Source organism: Nymphaea colorata, chromosome 12 (assembly GCF_008831285.2).
Source record: "Nymphaea colorata isolate Beijing-Zhang1983 chromosome 12, ASM883128v2, whole genome shotgun sequence".
Taxonomy (NCBI): domain Eukaryota; kingdom Viridiplantae; phylum Streptophyta; class Magnoliopsida; order Nymphaeales; family Nymphaeaceae; genus Nymphaea; species Nymphaea colorata.
The window spans coordinates 21,143,244-21,169,694 of NC_045149.1; the positions used below are offsets into that span (position 1 = coordinate 21,143,244).

The 26,451-nt window shown below is 39.1% G+C and overlaps 1 protein-coding gene and 1 long non-coding RNA gene across 5 annotated transcripts; one reads left to right on the top strand and one right to left on the bottom strand.

Annotated features, from left to right (window-relative positions):
• Positions 1-7: 7 nt before the first annotated feature.
• Positions 8-1,658, top strand: LOC116266161 (uncharacterized). Its single transcript, XR_007575029.1, has 3 exons — positions 8-160; positions 476-557; positions 748-1,658. It is a non-coding gene; the product is annotated as an uncharacterized LOC116266161 (long non-coding RNA).
• A 14,603-nt stretch (positions 1,659-16,261) lies between these two features.
• On the bottom strand, positions 16,262-22,325 carry LOC116265983 (probable transcription factor KAN2). 4 transcript variants are annotated; one of them, XM_031647006.2, is made up of 7 exons: positions 21,464-22,325; positions 21,136-21,212; positions 20,333-20,378; positions 19,976-20,126; positions 18,681-18,741; positions 18,475-18,553; positions 16,262-16,721 (listed from the first exon to the last, which is right to left on the bottom strand). In XM_031647006.2, the coding sequence occupies exons 1-7, from the start codon at positions 22,056-22,058 to the stop codon at positions 16,654-16,656; spliced, it is 1,077 nt and encodes a 358-aa protein (XP_031502866.1). In that variant the 5' UTR covers positions 22,059-22,325; the 3' UTR covers positions 16,262-16,653. The 4 variants fall into 4 exon arrangements, with proteins under 4 accessions (XP_031502866.1, XP_031502865.1, XP_031502867.1 ...); XM_031647005.2 differs by having other exon boundaries at positions 18,475-18,556; XM_031647007.2 differs by lacking the exon at positions 18,475-18,553 and having other exon boundaries at positions 21,464-22,323.
• Between the last annotated feature and the right edge of the window lie 4,126 nt (positions 22,326-26,451).

The following is a 26,451-nucleotide window of genomic DNA, read 5'->3' on the forward strand; positions in this document are numbered from 1 at the left end:
ATGAGAAGCATTTTCTATGTTTCAGTTACTCTCCAGTTATGGTTTTCATTTAGTTTTGCAATGGCACTGATGAACTTATAGTGACAATCATGTCTGTTTTAGGCCAACTATCACGTTCAACAATCCAAATGCCAAAATAAAATATAGCAAGCAAGCCAAGGTATGAACGGTTCAGTCATTGTCATGTTTCTCCTTTATGTCTACTCATAAACCATGATACGAAGAGGCTTCCTTTTGGTTTCTCCGGGCAGCATCCAAAAGCATAAGGTCGGTTCATTATCTTAAAGTTGGATTATCGTTCGCTAGCGGAGGGGTTGTTGATAGGCAAGATTACTTCATCTACTATCAAGCATCAAGTTTCCTTTGAAATGAAGCTGTTCTTGGTCTCGAGTCCATTGGAGTTTCTGTCATGTTTATATGAGTTTTTCGCAATACCCGTTTCTGACTTCTTTCCCCCCACTCTGTCTTGCCTCAGTGTTATAAAATTCTGGGATTTTCGTAAGCTGAAGTCCCACCCAGCTCAAGCTCAACCTCGCATGGAGACATCCAGCGCAAAGGTCAGCTTCAAATATGCGATTCTGGTTCTGTTGTTTATGAATTGCGACAAGCTAGGTTATCTATCTCAAGCATGCACCTGAAGTAACGGTGGGTCGGTTCTTTGCTGGTGAAGGATTGTTTACCAGTTGATCGTGTTAGCAGACACGATCACTTACCCTAAGACTAAATGGGAGTTTGCAATTTTGACAGGTTCGAATATGGAGGAGTAAGACAGGCAGTTACTTGAATCATAAATCGGCTTCTGTCAGTGGAAGAAGAGAAGCTACATGTTCTAGCTTTGAGTATAGACAACTGTGTGGTGATGTCCCCTCAACTGCGCAAACAGACTCGCCTCAAACTTCAGCTGCTCTTTGCTCTCCACAGTCCACCTCACTTTACCAACCTTCAGGCGTCAACTCCGGAAGCAAAAGTAAAGATGAGCTCTTCTCCATCTTTTACGGAAGGAAAACGGTTGCAGAAGTCCCCAGAAGATAAAATGACGAGCCCGTCCACTGCTTTGAACCCATCTTCCTCCTTGAAAAGAAGGTCCATTAAAGATTATTTTGTTGTTGCTTCCTGAAAATTGAGCGATTTGTCCATGTCTAGAGGAAAGCGGTTCATCTTTGCTGCCGCAACCATTCGTTTACAGGCTACAAAAACCTACAACTCAACAATTTCCCATTCAGTCTTCACCAGAAAAAGGAGATGGATGTTCCAACCGGAGGATAAGCTCCTCGGTGCCAGAGGGTGAAGTGAAGAGTATGTGCATACAACCCCCAAATTCTTACTTGCTGTGGCTGTAGAAACATCGAAGGCGGCTGTGCTTGTGAAGTATACAGCATGTCAAGTACTGAGGGAGATATTGAACAAGAGTAGAGTACTCTTGTGATATCCCTCATTTCTATAGCAGATTCAATTTTCTTCTTTTTCTAATTACGCTTGGTGAAGAAGCGCCACTTCCAAGGCCCGAAGTGAAACTCAAACTTTCACAATGTTCAAGAGAGCGTGTGCTCTCTCTCTCGACACTCACACATGCTATAACTGTTAAGAACAAATTCATACAAGTAAAAATCTTTTACAAACAACTATTTGTTCACCGAAAGCACTTGCAGAATCCTTGTCTTTTTCAGTTTACCTTATTGGTTGACAGCCTTCTCTGTTGGGCCATACTTTCTCTATCCACCAGGAGACGCTTTCTTGATAATGCTTTGGCGTTATGCATAAGCCAACGTTTTATGATTCAAAGTTAGAAAAGAAAGTTATAAGCATCAAATACAGTTTGTTCTATCCTGTTGCGAGCATGTCACTTTGAATGTCAGCATGCCTTACGATTCCACTTTGCAGATGTAAATCTCATTGAATATTGATATGCTAAGCTTTTATCGACAACCATCTTTCTGCAGCAGAAGCTTGAAAGAATGAGTTCTGAAATCTCTTCCAGTTTGGAATCGCATTATTGTTGCTTGAAGGGTATCGTCCGCCATGTAGTGCAGGTCATTAAAGTCTAGGCTTTACTGGATGTAATGCTTGCATTACAGCTTTCTAACACGCACATTTGAAAACCTACCTGCTGTGCGGTTCTTGTTAAGTGGAATTTTTTGGCTTGGAGAAAATCCATGAACAGCAGAACCATATCTCATGGTAATTTTACCTTTTTCCTTAGTTGACGTGAGTCATAACTTTCAGAACTAATGCATGTATTGATGTAAAGCAAATTGTTTGAGGTCGATGTATGACATGAAAATAAGATCCCCAACTTCTCTGCTTCAGTAAAAATCCTTTTCTAAACATAATCGAGAAAAAGCCCACAAACATCTGCTCAAGACTACCAGCTGAATCAAAATGCACATCCGAAAAATTGTCTCCCTGAAACAGGAAAACGGATGCAGCTAAAACTTGTAAAGATGGTTGCTCATTAGATTGAGCAGTGGAACAACTTTCTCCCAAGTACAGTTTGTGGCTGAGAGATTCTATTATTAGTGTAACTCACACTCGGTCCTCTCTCAGCATCCCAAGATCATTGAAATGAAAAGGAAAAAAAAGATACTGCGTCTGCTGAAAGATTTACATGTCAAAATTTCAGTTCTCTCTTTGATCCATCACACAAGTCCATCTACTTACTCTCAAAGAATTCTGTCTATTCCCCAATAAGAAACGGCAAGACGATACAACTTACGCGAAGGAACACGCGACCGTCTCCCTCGATCCGCATTGACCACCACTCATTCACAGACGACTCGATTGCACGCAATCCAGACCAAATGCAACGAAATTGGCAAGAGCCACAGAAGAAAAGTGTTGCGCCCGTGTCTTTCATGAGGGACTTAATAGAAAAAACCGAAAACAATAGGGTTATATTTTGTAAAATGTATGGGTCCATTTTAAAATTAGAGGAAAAGAGGGCTTTTGTGCCCTATAATGCCCTCTCTTCTTTCATTCATAACAGCACAAATGTATTGATGAGTGGATGATTATGTTAAATGTTATAACAGACTTTTGGCAAGTTGTTTTATACTACACTCTTGAATTATTGTGCTTCATGTCAGAATGGATGTGACATTAGAATGAATGGATGAACGTATTCCACGAATGAGCAAGTCTGTCCAGTGTAGAACCACAATCATGAGAGTGAGTCTTCCTTGATGCGATAGAGAAAACTTTAAGAAAGGGAGGGATAAAAGAAAATCAAGGAAATAATAAAAAGCAAGAAAGAACTAAGTTTAGTTTGCTTGACAATAAAATTAAGTTAGATTGTGCGTTGGTACTGTTTTATCCGTTGTTTTTGTTGTTAAACATATAAATTTGATTGAAATGAGTAAATGATACCGTAAATATGCACACCGAGTCATTAGGAATCGCTATTTAAGAATTTTCCCTTTTCAGCTTAATGAGATATAAATTTCGAGCAAGTGGGTAAGCGTCAGTATTTGTCAAAACTTCAAGTTCCCACACTAAATAGTATATTATAGACTTGTTTTATTTTGTTTTGATCATACACTTGCATGGCATGGCATGTAAGAGTGTATGTAAGGGCAAACGCAGGTGGGGTGTGCGTCGCAGAGCATATGTTCCACAGAGTTCATTTTAGTGTTGAAATTTGGGTGAACTCGAATCAGTTATACAGGGTAGCTCAACGAGATCTAGAGCATTGCTCTATAGTCGATTGAAAATTTATTAGTAATGTATATGTAGTGTTCGGTAGAAATTTTTTTTGGCTTTGCCCTTGAGTTTGTGTTCTCTCATAAAGAAAATGAATTATATGTACTTTTGATTATGAATGGAAAAGTAACCGTTATGTTTTGAATTTCTAGCCCATGTTACAGTTCCAAATTAAAATTTCATTCTAGTAAGTCAGCCTTCGTTACATTTGAATTCTGTAAGTACAGGTTTATCATCACTTCCTAGAGCAAAAGTGACAAACAAAACCACGATTCATTCAGTTCCCACAAAATTTGAGCTACACGTCACCCACAGTTTACAAGTAGAGGAAGCAGAAACAAGAGAGAAAGAATAAACCAGAAAGAAAACAGAGATGGAGAGCTCCCTATGATCGAGTGGGCTCCAGAGGGAGGCTGAGCTCCAGTGGCATTGCTTCCAGTGACTTCAGCTTGTTCTTGGCCACGACGGTGATGGCGAGCATTGACTTGGTCTTGCTGATGGGCCTGCTGTTCTCGAACTGGACGATGTATCCCACATTGATCTGGTTATGTGTGTCGTGTGTCTCATACTTCTTCTTGCACTTGGTCCTGTGCTTATACTTGGGGTGCGCGTACATCCTCATGACCTCCATGGCCACGACCTTGTCGTTGGTGGCATAGATTCTTCATTGCCTTGATGGGGAGGAAGGGTGGTGGTGGCGGTAGAACAGCTGGAGATGGAGAAGCGTGTGAAGAGGAAAGGAAGAATAAGAGAAAGCAAGAAATTTTAACGTGGTTCAGCAAGTGAGTTGGCCTACGTCCACAATGATGTTTTCCTCTCTCAATGTCTCACACGCTGTGAGAGGGAGAGCTTCCTTTATTTAATGGATAGCTGTTACAAGTCAGATCCATATTTTTAGGATCTTGATTACATTTCTAATTACCTTCCATTAACTTCGGAGTGAGGTTACAATTACCATTCGATATTTTAGGAAGGGGCGGATCTTCCTGATCTGCGTTTATCTCTTTCTCAACACGCCCCCACGAGCCAACCCTTGTGGGAACAAGGTTGAGCTTGTTCTTGAGATCATGAAATTTTGGTTTGGCCAGTGCCTTCATCAGAATATCTGCAAGCTGATCTTCAGATTTAACGAACTCAATTTTAATCTCTCGTGCTGCCACTTTTTCTCTAACAAAATGGAAATCAATCTCGATATGTTTGACACGAGCATGAGTAACAAGATTGGCTGCGATATATGTTGCTCCTAGATTATCACACTTTAATGTTGGGGCCTCTTGTATAGGAACTTGAAGATCGTTAAGAAGATGTTGTAACCATATTAATTCAGTTGCAGCTCCAGCCATAGCTTTATATTCTGCTTCTGTGCTTGAGCGAGCAACAGTGTGCCGCTTGTTAGATACCCATGATATAATATTTCCTCCAAGCATGGCGATGAATCCACTTGTTGACCTCCTATCATCAGGACATCCAACCCAATCTGCATCAGAGTAGGCTTCAAGTTTCCAATCAATCGCTCTTTTTATGTGTATGCCATGTTGTGTTCATTGAAGATAACGAAGTATTTGCTTCACATGAATGCAATGTATATTGGTGGGTTCATGAAGGAATTGACAAGCCTTGTTGACAGTATATGTGATATCTAGGCGAGTGAGTGTTGCATAGTATAATGCACCTACAATGCTTCTATATAGAGTTCAATCTTTGAGTGTATCTCATTCAAACTTGGATAGATGTACATTAGGTGCTGCCGGTGTGTTTACCACCTTAGCTTCTTCCATTTGAGCTCTTTTGAGAAGATCTATGATATATTTGTGTTGTGATAAAAGAAGCCCATTAGCTTGCGATTGACTTCTAGTCTAAGAAAGTAATGAATTGTTCTAAGATCTTTGATGGAGAACTTATTGCCGATGTCATAGATGAATTCTTGCAATTCCTGCGAAGAGCTTCCTGTCACAATAATATCATCTATATAAATGGGAATATAAGCAATGTATGAATTAGATGAATATATGAATAGGGACGAGTCAAATTTGGATCCTTTAAATCCTTTGGATATAAAATATGTGCTCAAACTTTCAAACCAAGCCGGAGGAGCTTGTTTGAGGCCATATAAAGATTTCTTCAACCTACAAACATAGCATGGATTGTTCTTGTATTCAAGCCCTAGAGGCTAACTAATATAAACTTCTTCCTTTAGAGTTCTATGAGAGAAGACATTGTTAACATCCAGTTGATGAATTTTTCATTTGCGACTAGTGGCAATGAAGAGAACAAAATGAATAGTAGTAGGCTTCACCACTGGGCTGAAAGTATCGACATAATCAATCTCTTCATGTTGATTATATTCTTTGGCTATAAGGCATGCTTTAAACCGAGATACAGGCCCATTGGCATGTTGCTTGATTTTGTAGACCCATCGACATCCCACTACATTATAATGAAACATACAAAAAACAAAGTCCCAAGTTTTATTTTTGTGAAGAGGTTCAATCCCACTGTTCATAGCTGCTTGCCATCGATCATCCTGTAGGGCTTCTTGTAGGTCAAGAGGTTCACATTCAGTGTCAATAGGTTTAGTCTCACTAAGATAGGTGAATACTCTAGGTCGGTGGGTTCCATCTTCAGAACGAGTAATCATGAAGTAATTTCTATTACGACTAAGGTTTTCAAGGGGGTAAGGAAGGAGGATTGGATTTCATAGGTTGTAGGTGCGAAAATAATAGTGTTGGTTTGTTGGGAAAAGTGGTGGTTGGGAGAGACATTTGAAGGCTCGCTTAGAGCGAGTGCACTAGGATTGGGTAAATGGATGAGTTGGGAACCGGTGGTGGTTTGGGAGGTATCTTTAGCTAAACAGTGGATGATCTCTTGAGCAGTAGTGGGTGGTCGTGTTCCAGAGTATAAAATAGTGTTTTAATCAAATATAACATGTCTGAAAATAGTAATATGCTTGTTTAAGGGATTGTAACATAAGTAGCCTTTAACGCATTTAGGGAATCCAAGAAAGACACACACATGGGGCTTTGGAGCAAGTTTCGATTTATTTTGAGAGCTTACTAATGGATAAGTAGTGCATCCAAAACTTTAAGGTTCTCCAGTTGAGGCTTAGTACCAAGAAGTTTCTTGAATGAAATTGATTCTTGTGCACTAATCGGTAACCTGTTGATAATATATACTGCCATTCTGAAAGCATCAGTTAAAAAATAAGCTGGCATACCAGCATTAATAAGCATAGTAAGTCCCATTTCAACAATGTGGCAATGTTTTCGTTCCACTACACCATTTTGTTGTGGTGTATATGGACATGAGAGTCGTCTTTAAATGCCATGAGAAGTAAGATACAGAGAAAATTCTGCACCAGGTGAACCTTGAAAAATCATCTACTATTATCAAGTAATATTTGTATCATTCTCTAGAGATACATGGTGAAGGTCCCCATAAATCAGCATGTAATAATTCTAAGGAGAAGACTTTTTTAACTCAGCTGAATCAAAGGGCAACTGATGCATCTTAGCTAAAGTACAAACAAAACAAAAATGCTCTTTAGGCATTGAGTCAAGAGCAATATTCTTAGATGAGGTCATGCGATTCAATAAAAAGTCATTTACATATGAAAATTGGTGGGAATGTTCCTTGAAGACAGACAAATCAAACGAGTCCTTGATCGACTTCTGTCGCTGCCGAAGCTGACAACACCGACCAAAATCGTAGTGCTCTGTTCTGTCACTCTTCAAAACAGCTTCCTGAAACCAGCAACTCTCACACATACAGAAAATAGCAGAGAAATTTATGGAGGCAAAAACGACGATTTTAGATCTTGAACACGCAGACTGACATGAGATGTTTGGACATCCACGGTGCTTTTGCTCGACAGTCAGAACCACCTTAGATTAGATCAAGGGGAGATTCTGTTCGCCACCTGCTAGAGATAGGCGAAACCCCTTTCGCTAGAGACAGTCACACGTTAAATGATTTAAAATTTAAACAAGCTGACAAATCAACGACAATCGAGAACAGACTAACAAATTGACGACAAGAAATCCTCCAAGTAGAGATGAGACTAGTCACCAGATGGTAATGAATATTTGAAACGTTGATCATCGGCAACAACCACCGGACGGACAAGAGATTCCTCTGTTCGACCTCTGCCTCTCACGCGTGCCTTTATGGCTCTGGTGCCATATGAAGAGGAAAGGAAGAAGAAGAGAAAGTAGGAAATTTTAATGTGGTTCAGCCAGTGAGTTGGCCTACGTCCACGAAGAAGTTTTTCTACCTCAATTTCTCACACACTGTGAGAGGGAGAGCTTCTTTTATTTAATAGATAGCTGTTACAAGCCAGATCCATATTTTTAGGATCTTGATTACATTTCTCTGGTCACCTTCCATTATCTTAGGAGGGAGGTTACAATCACCATTCGATAAGATCTTGCGTTTATCTCTTTCTCAACAAGGCAGAGGGTGGGATCCGTGGAGGAAGGAGGATTTGAGGGGTTCACATATGGAAGGCGGAGGGAGGTCTAAGAGGGGAGGGGAGAGGAGAAATTTTCCTCCGGAGAGGGAGAGAACATACTCTGCAATTCATGTGTCATGTGCTGATCATATTCCGATTGGGAATGGTAGGAGAAATTTCAAGTGGAAATGGTAAGAGAAATTTCAAGCAGTCTGCGCTACTCCTTTAGAGCATAAAATATCTCCAAACATGAATGGCACCAAAGAGTTAGGCTTCTTTTCTAGGTGGTAGAAAGACCACTCAATCTAAGGGGATGAGAAAGAAAGAAAAAGGAGGGAAAGGAAGCCTGGTAAAGTATGGATCGGATTCAAATCGAATCAATGGATGGGATTCAAATTGAGTTAAAATTTGAGAAGAAACTCACTTTAAATATAATATGAGATTCAAATATGCTGGATGCTATATATATATATATATATATCGTGGCACCTTCCATGACCAGATAAAGAAAGTGGTAAAAGGTGTATGTTGCACATAAAAGAAAGCACTAAAAACCAAGAAAACTATGAGCATCACCATGAACCGGCCGACGAGTAAGATCAGATGACTTGATTAATTTAGTTGAATTGGAATTCTCACATATTAGGAGTGAAACTAAGGTGTTTGGCGTTGCATTTTTCAAAGCACATGCATTTGACATTTATCTTCTTCTCCCGACACCGTTTTGGCCATTTTGACTTCCAAACCAAAGGTTGGGCCCGGCCTTAAGGTGGCTTAATTTCTTCCTTGTTACTTCTTAATCAATTTCTTTGTTTGAAGGACCTGACTTACCTTGATGATTTCTTTTTTTTTTAAACAATGTTTTTTTGAAGAAGCTCTTTCACCTATTCGTTTACCTCAGTAATGCATCCGGTTGCATGTGTTGGTAACTTTTCAGTGAGCAGGAGGTTTACAACTGACCGTCCGATAAAGAATCTAATGGTCCCTTATTTTCTCTATTTTTAGGGTCCTAAGTAGCATCATCGATTACAACAACATACTTTTTAACTTGGATACCGCATCTCTGTCACTTAAGACAGAAACATATTGCCCATAAAAATTGAACTAGAGACCATTCTTATGCCTCTAACCCAACTAGATACACTATGCCCCTTGATACAAGAGAATACTTAAAGTTATGGAAATGGCTTCGTACTCAAGAAGGTAGACCCTATCGATCAAGATTTAAATTATAATAAATACGAGACTAATTTTTGAAGAAAATGATAAAATGGCTAGTTTTTCAAATGACAAAAACACCCCTTATAGTAAACTCTCAAATGAGTTTTGAACAAGGGACAAAAACATCATGCTTCCATGAACCATACCCATTTATTAGGAGGCTGGAAGTGCGAAGTAAGTATACTGAACAAGCCCAACGAACCAAGTTTAAAAGAAAAAAATAAATAAAGACAGAAGAAGCCGAGTTTGAGAAGGTTTCTATGTTGTTTTTCCATACTTAATAAAATTGGGTTAAGGTTTTCGGGATCTTTTCAGGTGAACAAAATGTTAACAACCCATGGAAAAGAAGCTTAAAGGCCTTCCCATTCTCCCTAACTTCGGAATCTTAAATTGCATCGACAGGAAAACTAAGGTTTTAGGGCAAACTCAGTCCATTCAAGATTGGGGAAACCCTAAAGCTAGTGGTGGAGCAAGACATATTTGGCTGATGGACACTCACCATATATTCTCAGTGGCAGATCCATGTTGTAGTTGGTGTGGGCAATTGCCCACATCATCCCATTAAATTTACATTATTTACAAATACAAACTTCAGTAATTTTTAGGTTTTTTTTTTAATATGTGAATATCCCATAAAGTTTGACATTTAAACTTAGAGTGCTTCTCAATTAATTTTTTTTTTCTCCTCCTCCACTACATGTATGTGAAGGGCATTTTATATGTAAATAAATAACAATATGTAAAGAGATTTTTATTGGATTGTGTGTTAACTACACATGTCCACATGTGCCTCTGCTTATCAATACCAAGAAGTATCAATAGAGATGCACTGAATATTTGGGAAAAAATAACAAAGATACTCAAAGTCATAAGTTTCCACTTGGCGAACTCTAAAAATTTAGAGTCTTATATCAAATAAAAGTCAAGCTTAGAGAATCACATTACAGTGATTCTTCCTATGGACCCTGAAAACCACAATAATATGTGTCGTGTTCCAGTCACATCGAACCATTAATACAGAAAATAATACGAAATAATATATTGTCACTGAGGAGTGCAAAGAGACAATGTCATTAGAATGTGCAATGAGATGTGAAGATAAAACAAGTTTATATCATAATATTTTTTTTTTATGAACATATAGGAGATGATGTGACTATAGGTGGTTCAATCAGGAGATACAGATATAATTATCATGTATGAAAAAAGATTATAAAAAGGCACCTAATATTTTGGCAGATAATAAATCGATCACCATATAACATTTGAAAGTTAATAAATAGGAACTCAAATTGTTGAAGAGCCCCTTACTACCAAAAGCATTAATTTTTGATATAAAATGATAAAAGTACTTTCATGAGTTTGTGGTGATTTGGTATTAAATCAAAAAATATAGTGCTTATATTTTAAATTTTTTTATACACAAAATGGGGAGACTCCCAAAAAAGCCAAAGACAGATGTTTTTTTTTTTTCAATCTCAGGGTTTAAAACTGTTTTGGGACTTGAGCGGGGAACGGTATACCTATCAACTAAAGTGTATCGGTATACCTATCAACTAAAGTGTATCGATCATTTGTAGTTCATTGAAATAACGCGCCTATGAGAATCAACCTGAAAACTAGACTTTCAGTGGCTCACTAATTCAACACACAAAGAGGTAAAAATGATAAAGAACCTGAATCTTTGGCTTTGCTAGCTACCACTAATTAATTATCAATCCCAAACAAAACAAAGTTTTAAAGTCCAACTCTAGAGAGACCTAGCCATTTATTGCAGTTTGAATCCTATGCAATATATGCTTCTTGTCTTGTGACAAAGAAGCCAAAAATTTCCTCCGATTTTCGTATAACATCACAGAAATCTTTCCTATCAAACGCTGTTCAAAACTTATTAATCACTCTAAAAATATTTACATAAAAAAGCAATTAGCCAAACCTCCTATTCAATTACTCGATCCTCTTTCCTAATTAAAATGTGAGAAGAAGAAATATCACAGTGCCACGAGATGAGTCCCCGTGAATATCGGGTCAAATCCAGACCCATATCCAGATAGCGTTTCGAAATCCGGGAATTCCAGTGGGTCCCGCTCCTCCAACCGAAAGTGTGGGGTCCACACTGGGTTTTAACCAAAAGGAAGAAGGGGCGGGGACAGGTCTGACGTGTGGTGGGGCCCACGCTTGACCTGGTGGCCGGCCGGTCGATGTGAAAGGTCGGGGAGGGAAGGCCCTGCACGGGCACATCATTACCACATCATTGAACACCCCACTCCCTTGGGATTCCGAACGGGTCGGATCGGGTCGGGTCAGACTTGTTTCGAGTTTTGAACAATGACAAGGCCCCCTCGGATCCAAATCCAGATTTTGATATCAAATCCAAGAGTTCATCGTTTACAAGAACCCAAATCACTTAATCACATTTCTTGGGTAAAGTAAAAAATTTATGCGGAACAAGTAGACACCTATAAGAATCGAACCGGTGACTTACCCGACGACCGCTCTACACACACCTCAATCAATGATGTAGGCCGCTGATAAGCCAAAATGTCCTGCATAAATGGGCAGAGCACAGTGCAATTGATCACAAGCAAGATCCAACTCAAGGCCATAGGTCTTGCTGCCTATGCTACCTGCATCCTGCTGCACTGACATGCAACTAGAGTGGACAAGAACTGGTGCTCTCTGCTGACTACCAGCCAAACTCTTTCTTTCAACTTGTCTACTCAACTGTTGCACCAGCGACCGCTTGATAACACTCATCAATCCTACTAATGGCTAAGATGCCATGGCTGCCATCATTTAATCAGCTGAGACTCATTAACTCTTGACTGATATTCATTTATTTGTGCTCAAAGAAGCAAGTGCTTAGGAGGGTACAATTGCTTCAGCAGTTTCTAAACATATATAACCCATTCAGAACACAACCAAGTTCAGGAACTCCAGCACTCTTGCTGTGCTTAAACCAAGGAAATCATGATCTTGGTCGCATTTCATGAAGTACCCAATCATGTATGTTTCCTTCTCTTCCAACCTGATATGTAAACGTACCATACAAAAAACTGGGTCGTCCTTGAATCAGGGTGAACCTGTCTGTTCTGCATTTGCTCATCTAAGTGTAAACAAAAGGCTAACTTAAAAGCAGTACAAAGATTTCCAAACTAACAGGAATAGAAATAACAAAATTCGACTATTAAGAGTCCTACTTAGAGTATCTGCCCATACAGAACTGTACTGTAACAGTCATTTGCCCATACATTCTTTATTTTCCCATTTATTACCTTTTCTTCTTCTTCAATCACCTTTGTCTCATTTATTCTTAACTTGCTTTTGTACCTCAAAAGAAACAGCGCGCTCAGGCCCAGCTTTTCCAATTCCAGGCAAATAAAGAAGAGATTTTTGGGGAACAGGAGAAGACCACTAAAACTTTCAGGTTTCCCCAAGGAGTCTGCCAGAGTGCTCAGTGTTCTTGTTACTCGCTCTGTGCATTCAAGCGACTGTTCTGTCAACGGATCGTTACTGTGTGCCTTGTTTGAACTATGGAAAAGGCAACCTTGGGAAGACTAGAGAAGCAGCACTCATGAATCAATAATTGAGGCAAGCACGTGTGGTCTAAGCTACAGCCCCTCTCAAACCGGCATGCAGATGTCACTGTTCACATGGAATGATACTCAAATTGGGTGCATAAATGGCAGCCTGCCCACATTTTCTTGTCCATGATTTTATCTCAAGAAAACTGCAACAGGTGAAAATACAAGTAGTTTCAACAAGTTACTAAGTTGCTGATGAACTATAACAGTTTTTCATTTGGTTGTCTTTATAGAAATTACAAGTAGTTTCAACTAGTTACCAAGTTTCTCAACTATAACAGCCTTTCATTTGGTTATCATTAGAGAAATTACGGGCTGTTTCAAGTAGTAATTGCCAAGTTGCTCAACCATAAGGGTCTGTCTTTAATTTGGTCGTCCTTATAATCCCACCGGTGCAGTACTCACATTTTGAGTTGAATACGACGCGCCTAAGTTGTTGGGCAGCACAACTGGCTGCTAACTCGATCTTAATTCGGGTTACCATCCTTGATCCTAGTTCTTATACTTGCTTTCAGCTTGTTCGCTCTTTCATTTGACCAATTTTGAGCGAGTTGGAGGCTAATAATCTAATGGAAGAAGGCCTCAAAGACCCCCCATTCCTCCTACCTCTAGGGTTCTTGGCTCGTGAGGACTTTGGTGTGGTACGGTACAGCCACCAGATAGAGTGTTTATCACACCTTTTATAGCTCTGAAGTAGTAACTAATCATCCCTTATGAATGGATGATAGCGCTGCTTACTTTTGACGATGTTCAAAATGTTCACTTGAATCCATCTTATCTTCAAGATTTTTTCAATGATAGAAGAAAACAAATGCCTACTGGCACTTCTGCAACTATATATAACTCCATTAAATGAAGACCCTTCAAATCCCAATCTACATTTTGCAGATGCCGCATTTAATTTTTATGCGGGAAATCTAGTTGTTACATCTATCGTGGGGAATTAATCCACTTTGGCAGTTCTTGCTTATAAGAAATGAGTTTTTGAAACAATATGAACTTAAGAAGGAATTGGATAAGAATACTGTGTAGTTGAAACAAATATATTAATGTTCAGAACACCATGTTCTTGTTTCAGGAAGCATAATACGACTATGGATGTCGTTTGTACATCAACCTCCAAACATTGGACATAAGCACACCATATTATTGGATAAAAAAAACATGGCATCCTTGAAAGATGTTTTTGGAACATTGGGTTCCAAGAACACAATGTTTTTCTTATCAAACACTTTATATAGGATTTCAAAGATATAATCCGGTCTTCCCTTTTACTTTGCATACAAGGGAAGCTTCACAGTTAATTCTTGTAAACCAGAAGCATAATTATAACAAGAAACCAAAAATATGTATCTTTTTCTTAACCTAAAAAGAATCAACATACAAGGCCTGCAAGGAAAAGCAGCGGACCAAGATTTGCTTCAGTACTTAAGATATCGATTCCTTTGAACTAACTCAAAAAATATTCACATGCCCGGTTTTGCACGAGTGCATGGCTTCTTGCTTTCTCTTTTCTTTTCCTTTTCTCCTTTTCCCCTTTTCTTTTTTGGCTTTAGTGATACACACGCAGGATGAGGCTGATAACACAGCTTTCTTACCAGTTGGTAAAAGGTGGCACGTTGCAAAGTGCCATTCTCCATGGACAAGGAAAACATTCTGAAATCAGAGCTGTGGAAAGTTTAAATTTCAACTGCTTATAAAGCCCCCCCCCCCCCCCCCAGACAAGAGGATTAAATATTAAGATTCCTCTTTGAAAGGGAACAAGAAAGACCTTGTTTTGGCTTGGTGGCAAAAAAAAGTTAACTCGGACCCTAAAAGAATCAAGATGAGCAATCCCAACATGTAATCTAGATCAGATTGGGCCTCTTCTTGTGACCATTGGTCTGTTTATGCCCCCATAATTGATAGAGGAAGTGGAGACAATGTCCTTTATTTTATTTTTTTTAAAAGAGTGAGTGGTTTTCCACCGCTTTAAGAGACGCTACTGCCCTTTCCCTGTGCCCACTATCCCTAAGGTTCATAGAACTTGCTTTGGGACCTATTACAGTACAGATGAAGAGTGTATAAGTAAACCGCCTTGCCGCCTAGTGTGCTACAACCGTCAGGGTGAGACTGTCCTTTTACTCGTAAGTTCCAAACCAATGTTTGACAATATTAGTCATCCAAAAGAAAAGCTAGTTGAATCCGTATAAAGTGGTAAAACATTTGTTCTCAAGAATAGATTTGGTAAAGCATTTAATAAGATAGGAGAATCATATTTTGGGACAATTTAACTGTCACTTCCCACAATGTATGTAAGATCTTCATATTGACCCTAACGACCTTGAAGTTGCTTGTATATGTATATATATATATATATATACATAAACATTTGTGGCATCTATATAGTTTGGTTTTCATAGAACAAAGGAGTAGACGCATTGTGATTGAGTATAATTCTCTCTCGAAGTGGCATATTGACAATTCATAGAAAATGTATATCTTATACAAACCCAATCATCTTGAACATAAGTGAGAGGATGTTATCACTGAAATTTAACTAAATATATATCTGTCATCATTATTTATCATTTGCCACGGATTTGAATATATTACAGAAACAAACTTGATTTTCCGGCATCAAAATTTGGTGATAAATGAGCCGTTGCTTATTTTGATTGCTGATAAAACACCAATATACTTAGATATATATCTAACTTCAAAAATTTTAACTACTAAATCATCCATGTGTGAGTTAAGCACAGGAATATACTTAAAGGAAAAAGAAACTAAAAACATGTAGGACCTTCTAAACATCTGTTCGTATGAGGTTGCGTAGGCTGAGAATTATAAGAGATTACGGGAATCGAGAAGAAGATTGAGTTACAGCTACCCAAAAGAACCGAGTCGAAGAGTACGTTGGACGATTTCCAACTTTTCCCATTGTGATCAACAAACAGCCTCGTCGGGAACCATTCTTTTTTCATGCAAGTTGTTTTCTCTTTATATCTCTGTACGTACAATTCTTTTGCGACAATTATTCTCACATTAAATTTCTTGTTCACGCAAACTTGTTCACTCACTTCTTTTTGTGACCATTATTCTCACATTAAATCGGTACTAGCCAACAATTACATTTATCAGTGCATTATTTAAGCAATCTTAAAAGATTTGCTTTTACATTAGATCGTTACATTTATATCATTCAAATTGCACATTAAATTTTAGCATTCTCTTTATAAATTTATAGATTTGAACAGTATTGCACTGCCTGCCAAATGGTCATATAGTGACAGAGAAGGAGAGAGGTGCAAGGAGGTGGGGGACATATATGTAAGCTGAAAATTTTGGATTATTTAGAAATTATAAGGCTGCTGCATGCAGCTGTCGGCAATATTACAATTACCAAGAAAAAGAATCCTTCCTTTGAGATACTTTTTATCACGAAGGGACTGTTTGATCTGATCTTTCCTTTTGCCTTTCTTTCCTTTATGTCTCATGCACGTTCTCTCTCGTAAGGAAAAGGGAAGACCCATAAGACACAATCAACAACAAATATATGTACCTACTTCTCCTTCACATTCCCTTTTTCTTCTAAGCTTCCAACCTTCTCTCTGAATCATCCATCCCTACCCTTTCTTTTTCCTTTCTGATCTGTTTCATGTATAAGAAGAAATCATGGAAAATGAAGAACTGCACGATCAATCGGGTCTGCCCAAGGTGAACTCAAGGTTGGGGCTCTTGAGGTTCGTCCCTGAGAGGGTGGTCGAGCTCTCTGGGCTGCTGCTCTTTTCCTGCGGACAGTAGCCATTTTCAGTAGCAGTAATGCAATGGTTGCAGAAAGGTGCAGTCATGAAGAAAGAAAAGTTGGCCCAAACGAGAATCGAGAAAAATAAAGGTGGAAATCTAAGCGATCTTAAGCATCCATTGGGTGCTTTCTCCAGTTTGACGAAGGGTAAAGGAAAGAACGACGGCCATGAGACGCTCGAATTAATTGACCACTATTAATTTCCTAACCAGCCACCTTGGTTTCTTGGTAGTATCCTTAATCTTGACAAGACACTGCAAATCGGATCTTCATAAGTGCTAGTGCTTGCACACACACACACACACATGTCTGAGCTTGTGTGTATAAACTGAAATCGACATATTTAATAATGCATAGTCTATGTAGTTTCTCATGTCAGATCTACCATCTTTTCTTTCCCTCTTACCCATCATAAGACAATAATTTCAATGCATATGTTTTAGTTTTCCTATATATATAGTAGAGAGATCTAGAGGAAGAGAATCTTACATATCGCAACCTATAACTCTCTGGATGCCTTTATTATTATAGGGAGCTAAGGAGATGAGAGACTGTGTATGATCACTGAGAGCTGTACCATAAAAGAGATGCAACGCATGCATTGAGGATATTATGGATGTCAATCAATACAATATGAACAAATAATTATGGTTTACTATTTGGAAAAAACTTTTTAAAAAGGTGGACAATGATTGGCTCTTTCGTTTTCAAAAAACTGTTCAGGCATTATTTTTATTTTTGTTTTCATGCTGATAGTCTTCAAGCTATCATTGGAACTCATATGGAAGCGCCACGTACAAGAAGTTACTTATTAACAAATCCTACTTGCAAACGACGGATTTTCAGCTTAAGCAATATTCAGTCATCGTTGCTTGCACAAAAAATGATCCTACATCGGCCAATCGCTTTAATGAGAAAATACTGAAATACTTTCATCATCAAGTACTTCGTTGAACAACATTCATCTGGAAAAATGCAACGTGATGCATGTTTTTTAATCGAACTATCATAAGCACATATTTCCCACTTAATCAAATGAAAAACCATAGAAACAAGAGATCTAGCAAACAAAGTTGCTCTCTCTTTCTCTCTCTCCCCCTCTCTCTCTCTCTCTCTCTCTCTCTCTTTCTCTCTGCTGTGTGCATCTATTCGTGTTTGATTCGTATGGTCCTTCTCAACCCTTGGTTAAGAAAAGCCCACTTTATCCGGAAGTCGGATAACTTGGGTTCCTCTAAGCTATCTGCCTATATAAATACAAAGATATATAGATGTCAGTCGCTCCTACTTACGCTTTCTTGAATGCGGAGAAACCGATGTAGCTTTGGGACCATTTAGCGGCAGAGTCCACTCCTCTTGGCATATGCGCCATGACTCAAATTAAAGAACTCGATGCGTGTTATTTTTGTTCTTATTTTGAGGCAATTAGCAAGAACATAATTAAACTAGACTGTATCAGTTTATACCGTTGAACTCTTGACCTCTTTCTATTTCCAATTCCTAGCTAGGGGCAAAGTTAGCAATATATTAAGATATATATGAAGAAAATGATACATCTTTTCACTGTCAGTACGTACCGATGTTGATGTTACGATCGAGATGAAAACTGATATTTACAACATTGCATTAGACCAAGCTCGGTAGCAGAGATATTTGGCCGAGTAATACCACCTTGGCATTTTGGGTAGTTTGTATTTGTACAAATTAGAAAAGTTGTAGAGAGAGAGAGAGAGCAGGCTGACCTGCTTGGTCCATGGTAAATGGATTTGGTTTACTGAACCATCCCAATTGAAGATGGTAAAAACTAAAGTCCTTCCCCTCCTCCTCACGATTTGAAATAAACAAAGTTACTTTATTAGTGTTAATAAAGTGGCTTTAAAGATGACATAGCATCCCATTTTCTGCTAAAAAAAGGAGATTTGAGGTGTAAAATGATGTAAATCGGTACCTTTAAATAAGTCATGCTCGACTGAGAATCCACTGAACCAGCCTGCAGCCAAGCTCCTCTACTGCAAATCAGCATTGGGAGAATATTTCCATCAGTCAAAGTAAAAGGCGCTCTGCCAGCAAAAAAGAAAGCTTTAACTTTTACTGTTAACCATTTTAAGCTTTGGTAGTGTACTGATAGAAATAAAGGACTGCATGTGATGGCCTATATAGACTCATCAATCGGTACAAGAAATTACATGGAAGCAGCATTAAACCTTGCTTTTTAACCCCCCACAAACTCAGCTTTCCTCTTGCTTTTACGTGCGTTATCCTCTCCTCTATCAGCTTTAGTTTCCAGCACAATTTTTCTCTTGTTAAGCAAGGTTTTCCCTTTTTAGGTGTAGATTAGATCTCGACCTATTGATCTGTATCTTGAAGAGATTGATTTATTCTTTCTTTATCTCGTTTTTCTTTGAATGCTGCCATGACCAAAGACAGAAAGAATCGAGGCTTGACATGACTAGACCCTCCGATCCTCTACTTTTTAGTCATCGTCATCATCATCTGTGATTCGTCATTTGGGCACACATAAGATTTCTGTCTGTTGCTTTCTTTTCCTTTTCTGTTAGTGTTGTTTTTAAGTTGATTTCATGCCATTCAGAAGAAAACCAGCACAGTATCGAGAAGATGACAGGAAAGCGCATCTGTCATCTTGCACGACTAGGAATACTTGCAAATAAAATGGTGAAAGAAAAGTCGTTCACTTTCTGTATCGAGAGAAATATCAGGTTAAAGGTTATAAACAGAACAAATAGAAGTTGAATTCTAAGGAAAACCAGGAAGGACTTTTTGGTTCTGGCCAAATTGGTATGTGGCTGACATGTCTTAAAGCCTATAGAGCTGGTTAAATTGGGTCAGTTTAAGAACTTCAAGTTGAAGGAGGCAGGAGCTTGACAGTGAGCAGATAGCATGCTCTTGACAATATGTGATAAGGGTCTCGGCCAAAACCCCAACTGCCAATCAGAGAACAATTACTTTTCGAAGGCTACAGTGCGTAGTACAGAACACTGCCTCCTCCATTACATCAGGTCTCCATAGCAACGAAAAAATGTGCAGCCAAAACCACAAGAACCCGCGAATTTATTTTGGCATATACGCCATTTCTGAACCTGTTTAAGGACCAAGTCTTTCAAATATGGGAGGTTCCATGTGGTCTTCCGCAGGATAGCAATGGAAGGAATCTACAAACATAAATCGACTATGTGGCATGCCGTCTGTTTTTCATGAAAACGGGATAGCCGGAGAGATGTTCACCTGGAGGAATTGCTCCACAGGCTCTGGTGCAACAACTGAGAGTCTCGAGCAGCGCTGTTGGAACTGACGCGATCTGCTGCTGCAGCGTTTCCCGCTGTAAACTCGTCTGAGATTTCTCCACTGTGACCGGATCCGAAGCCCTCCGGCTGCCCTGAACCAACGTCAAGACTACCCATCATTTCTCCGGTGGTATATTCTTCAGTGTGTTCAGAACATCTCACGAAAATAACGAAAGCCAAATGTGGAAATCAATAAAGAAATAGTTCATACAATTCATTAATTTGTGTCTCCTTTGAGAGAGAGAGAAAGAAAGAGAGGGAGAGTGAGAGGAGAGAGAGAGACGGTATAAAGCTCTACCTGAAGACACTGCAGGCTTGTCAGTGGTCTTCACGGTTCTATACATCTGCAAAGTAACAATAATGGTAGATATTAACGAAAACCAGGAACTTAATATTCATATCTTTAGTGCACTAAAACAAAACAGAAACGTTCATTCAATGTATCGATTAACGGAAAAGGAATCCATAAAAACTGGGTTTGGCTGAGAATTTCCTGGCTGAGTTGACCATGGCTTCCCGTCTGGTCAGCATAGAAAGGAATATATCATTGTGTAATGATGACCAACTTTTCCCTTCGAAAAGAGCAGGGAAATAATTTTCTTTTCTTCCTTGATCAACTCTTCATTATACCGCCATGATTGAAGCCCGATGTACACCTTGAAAAGCGTTCTCGTCTTAGGCCGCTTGTTGGGGCAGTAGGGGCTCCCCCTCCCAATTTTCCCCATCAGTCTTCTGCCGGCCCCGTTCTCAAACACCCCTTTTCTTTTATGAAGTTCTTTCTCGTTTCCCTAAATCTCGAGTGCTGTGAGTAAACAAACAAATCCTGTATTCACTGTTGCCTGTTTTCCGGATGGGTTTTGGAAATGGGGATGTAGAAAAATTGCTGAAATCTTCGTCTCGGTTGGCTTCTACTGTTGACCTCCTTCCTTCCAGACAAAGAATCATCCGAAGAAGAAGGTCTTAGGGAGTAGGGTTATCATAATATATTCTCAACCAAACCAAACCCCATAGTGAAATATAATAATCTTTTCATGCCCAAGTACTAGCGGGTGCAGCTATGAAACCTTATCTAGAAGCTATAAGAGAGAGAGAGAGAGAGACCTGCAAATGGCTTTTTACATGGGCTAGAGTGAGATCTTTGACATCCATGAGCTCGAGAACGGACTTTGGAGTTGCCCCTTCACAAATGAAAAGCAGAACATCCATGAGAGAATGAACTTATCTTCTTTCTCATTTCTCAATATCCCACTTAATCTAGATAAACGGAGAGAACCCAACGACGGCAATAGGGTTGCCGCCACTATTAGGGTGCAGCTTGGTGTGAACGGAAGGCAACAACCGTCGGATTCACCACCAGAAGCATCCACGGCCGTTGGATCGGCTGAGACTAATGTCCAAAACGAAAGAGAAATAACATAAAATCGCTTACTCTCATGGCCCCCGAGCAGCTCCACTGCGTGGACAAACCGGGCGTGGAGTGAGCTCGTCCACCGCATCCTTGGCGCCCGCAGGCTTCGCTTGGCTGGAAACCTTGCCCCATATCTCGATCTGAAAACCCCAGCCGCCGGAGATGAAGACGGCGACGACGGCAACTCCGGCAGGATAGAGGTGGCGAAGCTGTCGGAGGGAAGAAAGGGATACTGGGGAGAATGGTAGACGGGGACACCCCTTATAGGCCTGAAACCGTAGCCGTGAGCATAGGGATGATGGTGGTACTGGTGGTGGTGTTGGCCCATGTAATGGTGATGGGCCTTGGCGTCGGCTGGATCCAAGAACAGCCTCGCCGGAGCGGCATCGGATTCCGGAGGCCGGGGACTAGCCAGGGAGAGCTGGAAGGAAGCCTCGGTGTTGGTGGTAGGACTGATTTGGTTGGGGCCGAGGTTGTGGCGCCAGAAGACCGCCATCTGCTGCTTCTGGTGGTGCGCAGCGACTGGTTCCGAGTCCCTCAACCATGTGGGTGTTGGCTTCGCGTTTGGGGGGCTAATCTGCAGAGACAAATCTGGAGTTGGGTGGGAGAGCTCCATGGAGAACACCGGACTTGGATGAAGATCGTTAGTCACTTGGGTATCTGGCTTTATAGTGGGTTTTCCGGTGAGATTTCCAGCAAAAGAAGAGCCAGCGACTGAATTTCAGATCATGGTGTTTTCAGAAGACAGAAAAAGAGAGAGAGAGAGAGAGAGAGAGATCCTTGAGCTTCTCTTGAGCACCTTGCTATGACAGTATATAGAAGAAAATGACACTTACAGCGGCTATATCGGAGAGATGCAGAAAGGCATCTCTCTCTCTCTCTATCTAAATGGCAGAGAAAAAGGTGAGACATGGAAAAAGGATAAAAAAAACACATGAATGCATGGCGAGAAGAAAAAAAAAAAAAAAAAGGTTGTGGGCCTCCTCTGTGTACGTGTGGTTATGGACAGAAAATAAGAAAAAGTAAAAAAAAAAGAAAAGAAATACTAAAAAAATTCAGGAAGGAGACATGAGTTCATACTTTATTCTTTACCCACTTTTTAATCTTTCCCCTTATTAACTGCTGCTATTAATTTTCTTTTTCCTTCTCTTGGAGACAAAAGGAAATCGTCCTTGCCTTTTTAACTTGTGGGTTTGTCTCAACCACCAAGGAGGAGCCAAATCTAATCCTCCTTTTCCTTGTGTAGATGAAAAATTACCCACAGTGGGTCCTGATCTTCTGTATATATTTAGAATTTGGTGCCTCATTGATCTTAATTTCATGCAGCAAAAGTCACTGGAATGTTTGTTGGTCCCACTGCAATTGAAGATTGGGGTTGTCTGTTGAGGCCTTACAGGAACTGTGGGTTTGCAGATCTTAACTACAGTTAGTGCAGCATTATCTGCTGTTTCTCTTCACTTATTTGGTTTTTTTAGTTATGTATGTCCCCCCTCATATACTTTGATCATGCTTAGAGGTTGGGTATGAGAACTAAGAGAAAGAACAACTTCTCAGAATCCCTAAACCAGAACTTCTTCCTAAAAGGAAATTGATAGCCGACACTTCCTCAACCTCTGTTTGGTTTAATCTAGAAAGGATGATTCATGGCGGTTTCATGAGTCCTTTTCTAGCTTTTCTCTTTGCAAAGAACTCTGCTAGTGAAATGCCATCCATACATATATATATATATATATATATATATATATATATATATATATATATATATATATATATATATATATATATATATATATATATATATATATATACTTGCAAATTAGAAATTATGATATCCCTTCAAACACGAGGAAACCACTCTAGCCATGATATTTTGTTGTTTGCCCGATAATATAAAACCTCAAGAGATTGTTTGGCAACAATAACACAGATTGTTACTATCATATGAACTTACTCAAAAACTGGAGTAGATTCATGTACCAATGTAATGCAGTGTTCATGAACGAGTCCTAGGCAAACCAACCTTATTTGAACAGTCGATAGAGTAGCAGTTCTACCTCAATATTTTTTTGGGCAGGTTCATGAGATAGTAACAATTTCAGTCCGGGACTCTAGCGGTACCCTTGTTTCTAGAGCCTATGCCTACTTTGGCTTATACACGGGACCGACACCCACATGAATCGAACTTGTGACTCGCCTTATACCGCTCATTGATTCAAACAGCTAAATCAAACCCTAAAGTTGTAAGCTATTGGTAGCTGCCATATGAAGTTACTCACACTTATAAAAATAATTCCTTATATACTTTGAGATCTTAATTAGAAGTTTATATATATATATATATATATATATCCCCTAAAAAAGACAGAAAAATCAGCAAGGAAGAGAAGAGTGACAATTGGAAAAAACTGGGAATGTTTGGATACAAGGTTGAATTTAAGAGGGTCGAGTTTTAAAAAAGGAAAAGGTCAAGAGTTCGATACTCTGTGTTAGTAGGTAGCTCCCTACACTTGGACTTGGGTCAAGTGGGGAGGTCATCCACACCAACCCGAGTCCAATCCTTTCTCCTTGTTATGTGCAAACAAATAATTCAAATATCACAAGCTCCATAATCATTGGCTAAGCGGAACGATACCCTATCCACACATTGCCTAGAGACTAAAAAGACTCCCACCTCATATATAGCAGTCATTACTCTCATAGCCACCTAAAGTAAAGAAGCGTTAGACAAAACCAATTTGACGCCATATATATATATATGTGTGTGTGAGAGAGAGAGAGAAAAAAAAATTAAATAGTGATTTTAGATTTTAAGAGTCATTGAGCTTGAGATTTTAGTTTATACCTTTTTATCGTTGTTTTTTCTTTCAACCATTCATATGTTTCGTTTAGATGGTTGAGTAACTTTAAATAGTCAGAGTCTTCAGACTTTAGTTAGCTATATATATATATATATAAACCACACACTTAGGTTGGAAATAAAAGCCAGACCCTTTGATTTTTTGCTAAAAATTATTTTAAATAAAATATAAACATCTTCATATATTTATAAGAACTGTTTTGATATAAAAGATGTTTTGATTCAAGTTTTTATGGAAAAGTGGATTTTTTATTATCAAGATATTGATGCTATGAAAACCATCCATTTCTTTTTATTATAAAAACACTATTAAAGTCTAACAAATGACTATATATTTGGCATCAACCCATTCTTCAGATCATAGCAATAAGGTTAGGTTAAAAAAAAAAAAACATTTTGAACACCAAAATCAAAGCAACTAGTTTTTAACCCTAACCTAAGAGTCTGATTTTTACCAATTTCTCTTTCTCTCTCTCTCTTCACACACACACACACACACATATATATATATATATATATATATATATATATATATATATATATAGAGAGAGAGAGAGAGAGAGAGAGAGAGAGAGAGAGAGAGAGAGCTTTTAATGCCTTCACTAAGAGCTAGGTATTGGTAAGAGGATTATGTGAGGGGAAGTCTCTAGGAAGGGACAGTCAAAATATGGGGCCTTTTGATTAATAGCACCCAATTGAGAAAACCCCAATTTGCCCTTTCTCTTGCTGCTCAAAGAGGTGATATCTACAACTATAACCATTTACTGAAGTCTGCGGGTGGGCCTTTTTGCATTGAGTCCCAAAATGGGCATAGTTTATGAGACAAGTAGAGAGAGAACCATCCAGTACTTAAAGTAAAGGGAAAGGGCATTCTTGTAATTGGACTGCAGACAAGGGGAAACCCTAGCCTATGAAGTGATAAGCAGCAGCAGCAGGCTAACAGCCATTTTCACTGCACTTTATATTTCCACATGTAAGAGAGTCTAGGAAGGAGGGCAAAGGAAGAGAGAGAGAGAGAAATCTAGAGAGAGAAAAATCTAGAGAGAGAATCGAGAGAGAGAGAAATCTAGAGAGAGAAAAATCTAGAGAGAGAATCGAGAGAGAGAGAGAGATCTAGAGAGAGAAAAGTTAAAAAACTGGGACTCATGAGAATATACTGAGGGCCGATCTGACAACATGTGTAGATGTGTCCTCTCTCGTTAATTGCAGAAAAAACAAGATTATGGACAGCCATTAGGCAGCTCTGGAAGCGTCTTATTATTATTATTGTCACCTCAGATTCGGCCCTTCTTCAAGGACCCAATGAACTTCTCTTTCCGAGATATTCCCTTTTGACTTTGTTAGATCGATCATGTAAATAAATAATCGTGTAAGACCTAAGCATTTATTTATGTTGTTTGCGTATGCATTTTTATATTTGCATGTTATTGATGTTTAACTATGTTGGTGCTTATATTTACTATGTATCCGTGACATCGAAGTTTGTGGTGGTTAGCAGTTGCCATGCAAGTGCTAAATCGAGGTAGGCTAGGGTGAGCGTAGAGTGGTCCAGGCTGCATGGTGGCTCGATCCCTGCTCTTGCTCCACAGTCAATTGCGCCGAGCCCGATTCATTTTGCTAGCTTGTCAGGTTGACAGTGAGAGTCTAGTCGTCGGTTTTATTTTTGTGGGTGCTAATTTTTTGGACTCCAAGCTACGACATGAACGACAATCGAGTTGAATGGGTGTTTCGTAGGTTTCTTGGGATCCTAAAAATACTAGTCCTAGAAGCCCTGGAATTGTATTTAAATTAAATTTTCTAGTTTCAAATTAAAAATTAAAGATCAAAAAGGTTGAAAATTTTCCTTACAAAAATGCACTCAAGTTTGTATTTCTTTTATTCATTTAACCAATCAAACTTAATTGTGTTTCTTCTATCTTATGAACACTTGACCATAATTTTATAAAATAATTTGCACCAAAAATTAATAAAACCGACAAAATATGCCATGTGTCTTCATCGAACTGGTAGGTGCATCGAATCTCAAAGTTGCTGATTTGATTGAAGCCGGCCGATTCACATCTCCATTGGCATAATTGGCGTATCATAATACATACGAAAATTACTTAATGTCATTTAGATTGAACATCCGGACAAGACTATGTGTGCAAAA

Bases quoted from the DNA above. Each gene is read 5' to 3' on its own strand.
- LOC116265983 (XM_031647005.2), bottom strand. From the start codon at position 22,058: ATGGAGCTCTCCCACCCAACTCCAGATTTGTCTCTGCAGATTAGCCCC. The intron at 20,379-21,135 runs GTCTCTCTCTCT...GTTACTTTGCAG, and splicing joins ATGTAAAAAGCCATTTGCAG to ATGTATAGAACCGTGAAGAC. The intron at 20,127-20,332 runs GTAGAGCTTTAT...ACGTTGGTTCAG, and splicing joins CAAGCCTGCAGTGTCTTCAG to GGCAGCCGGAGGGCTTCGGA.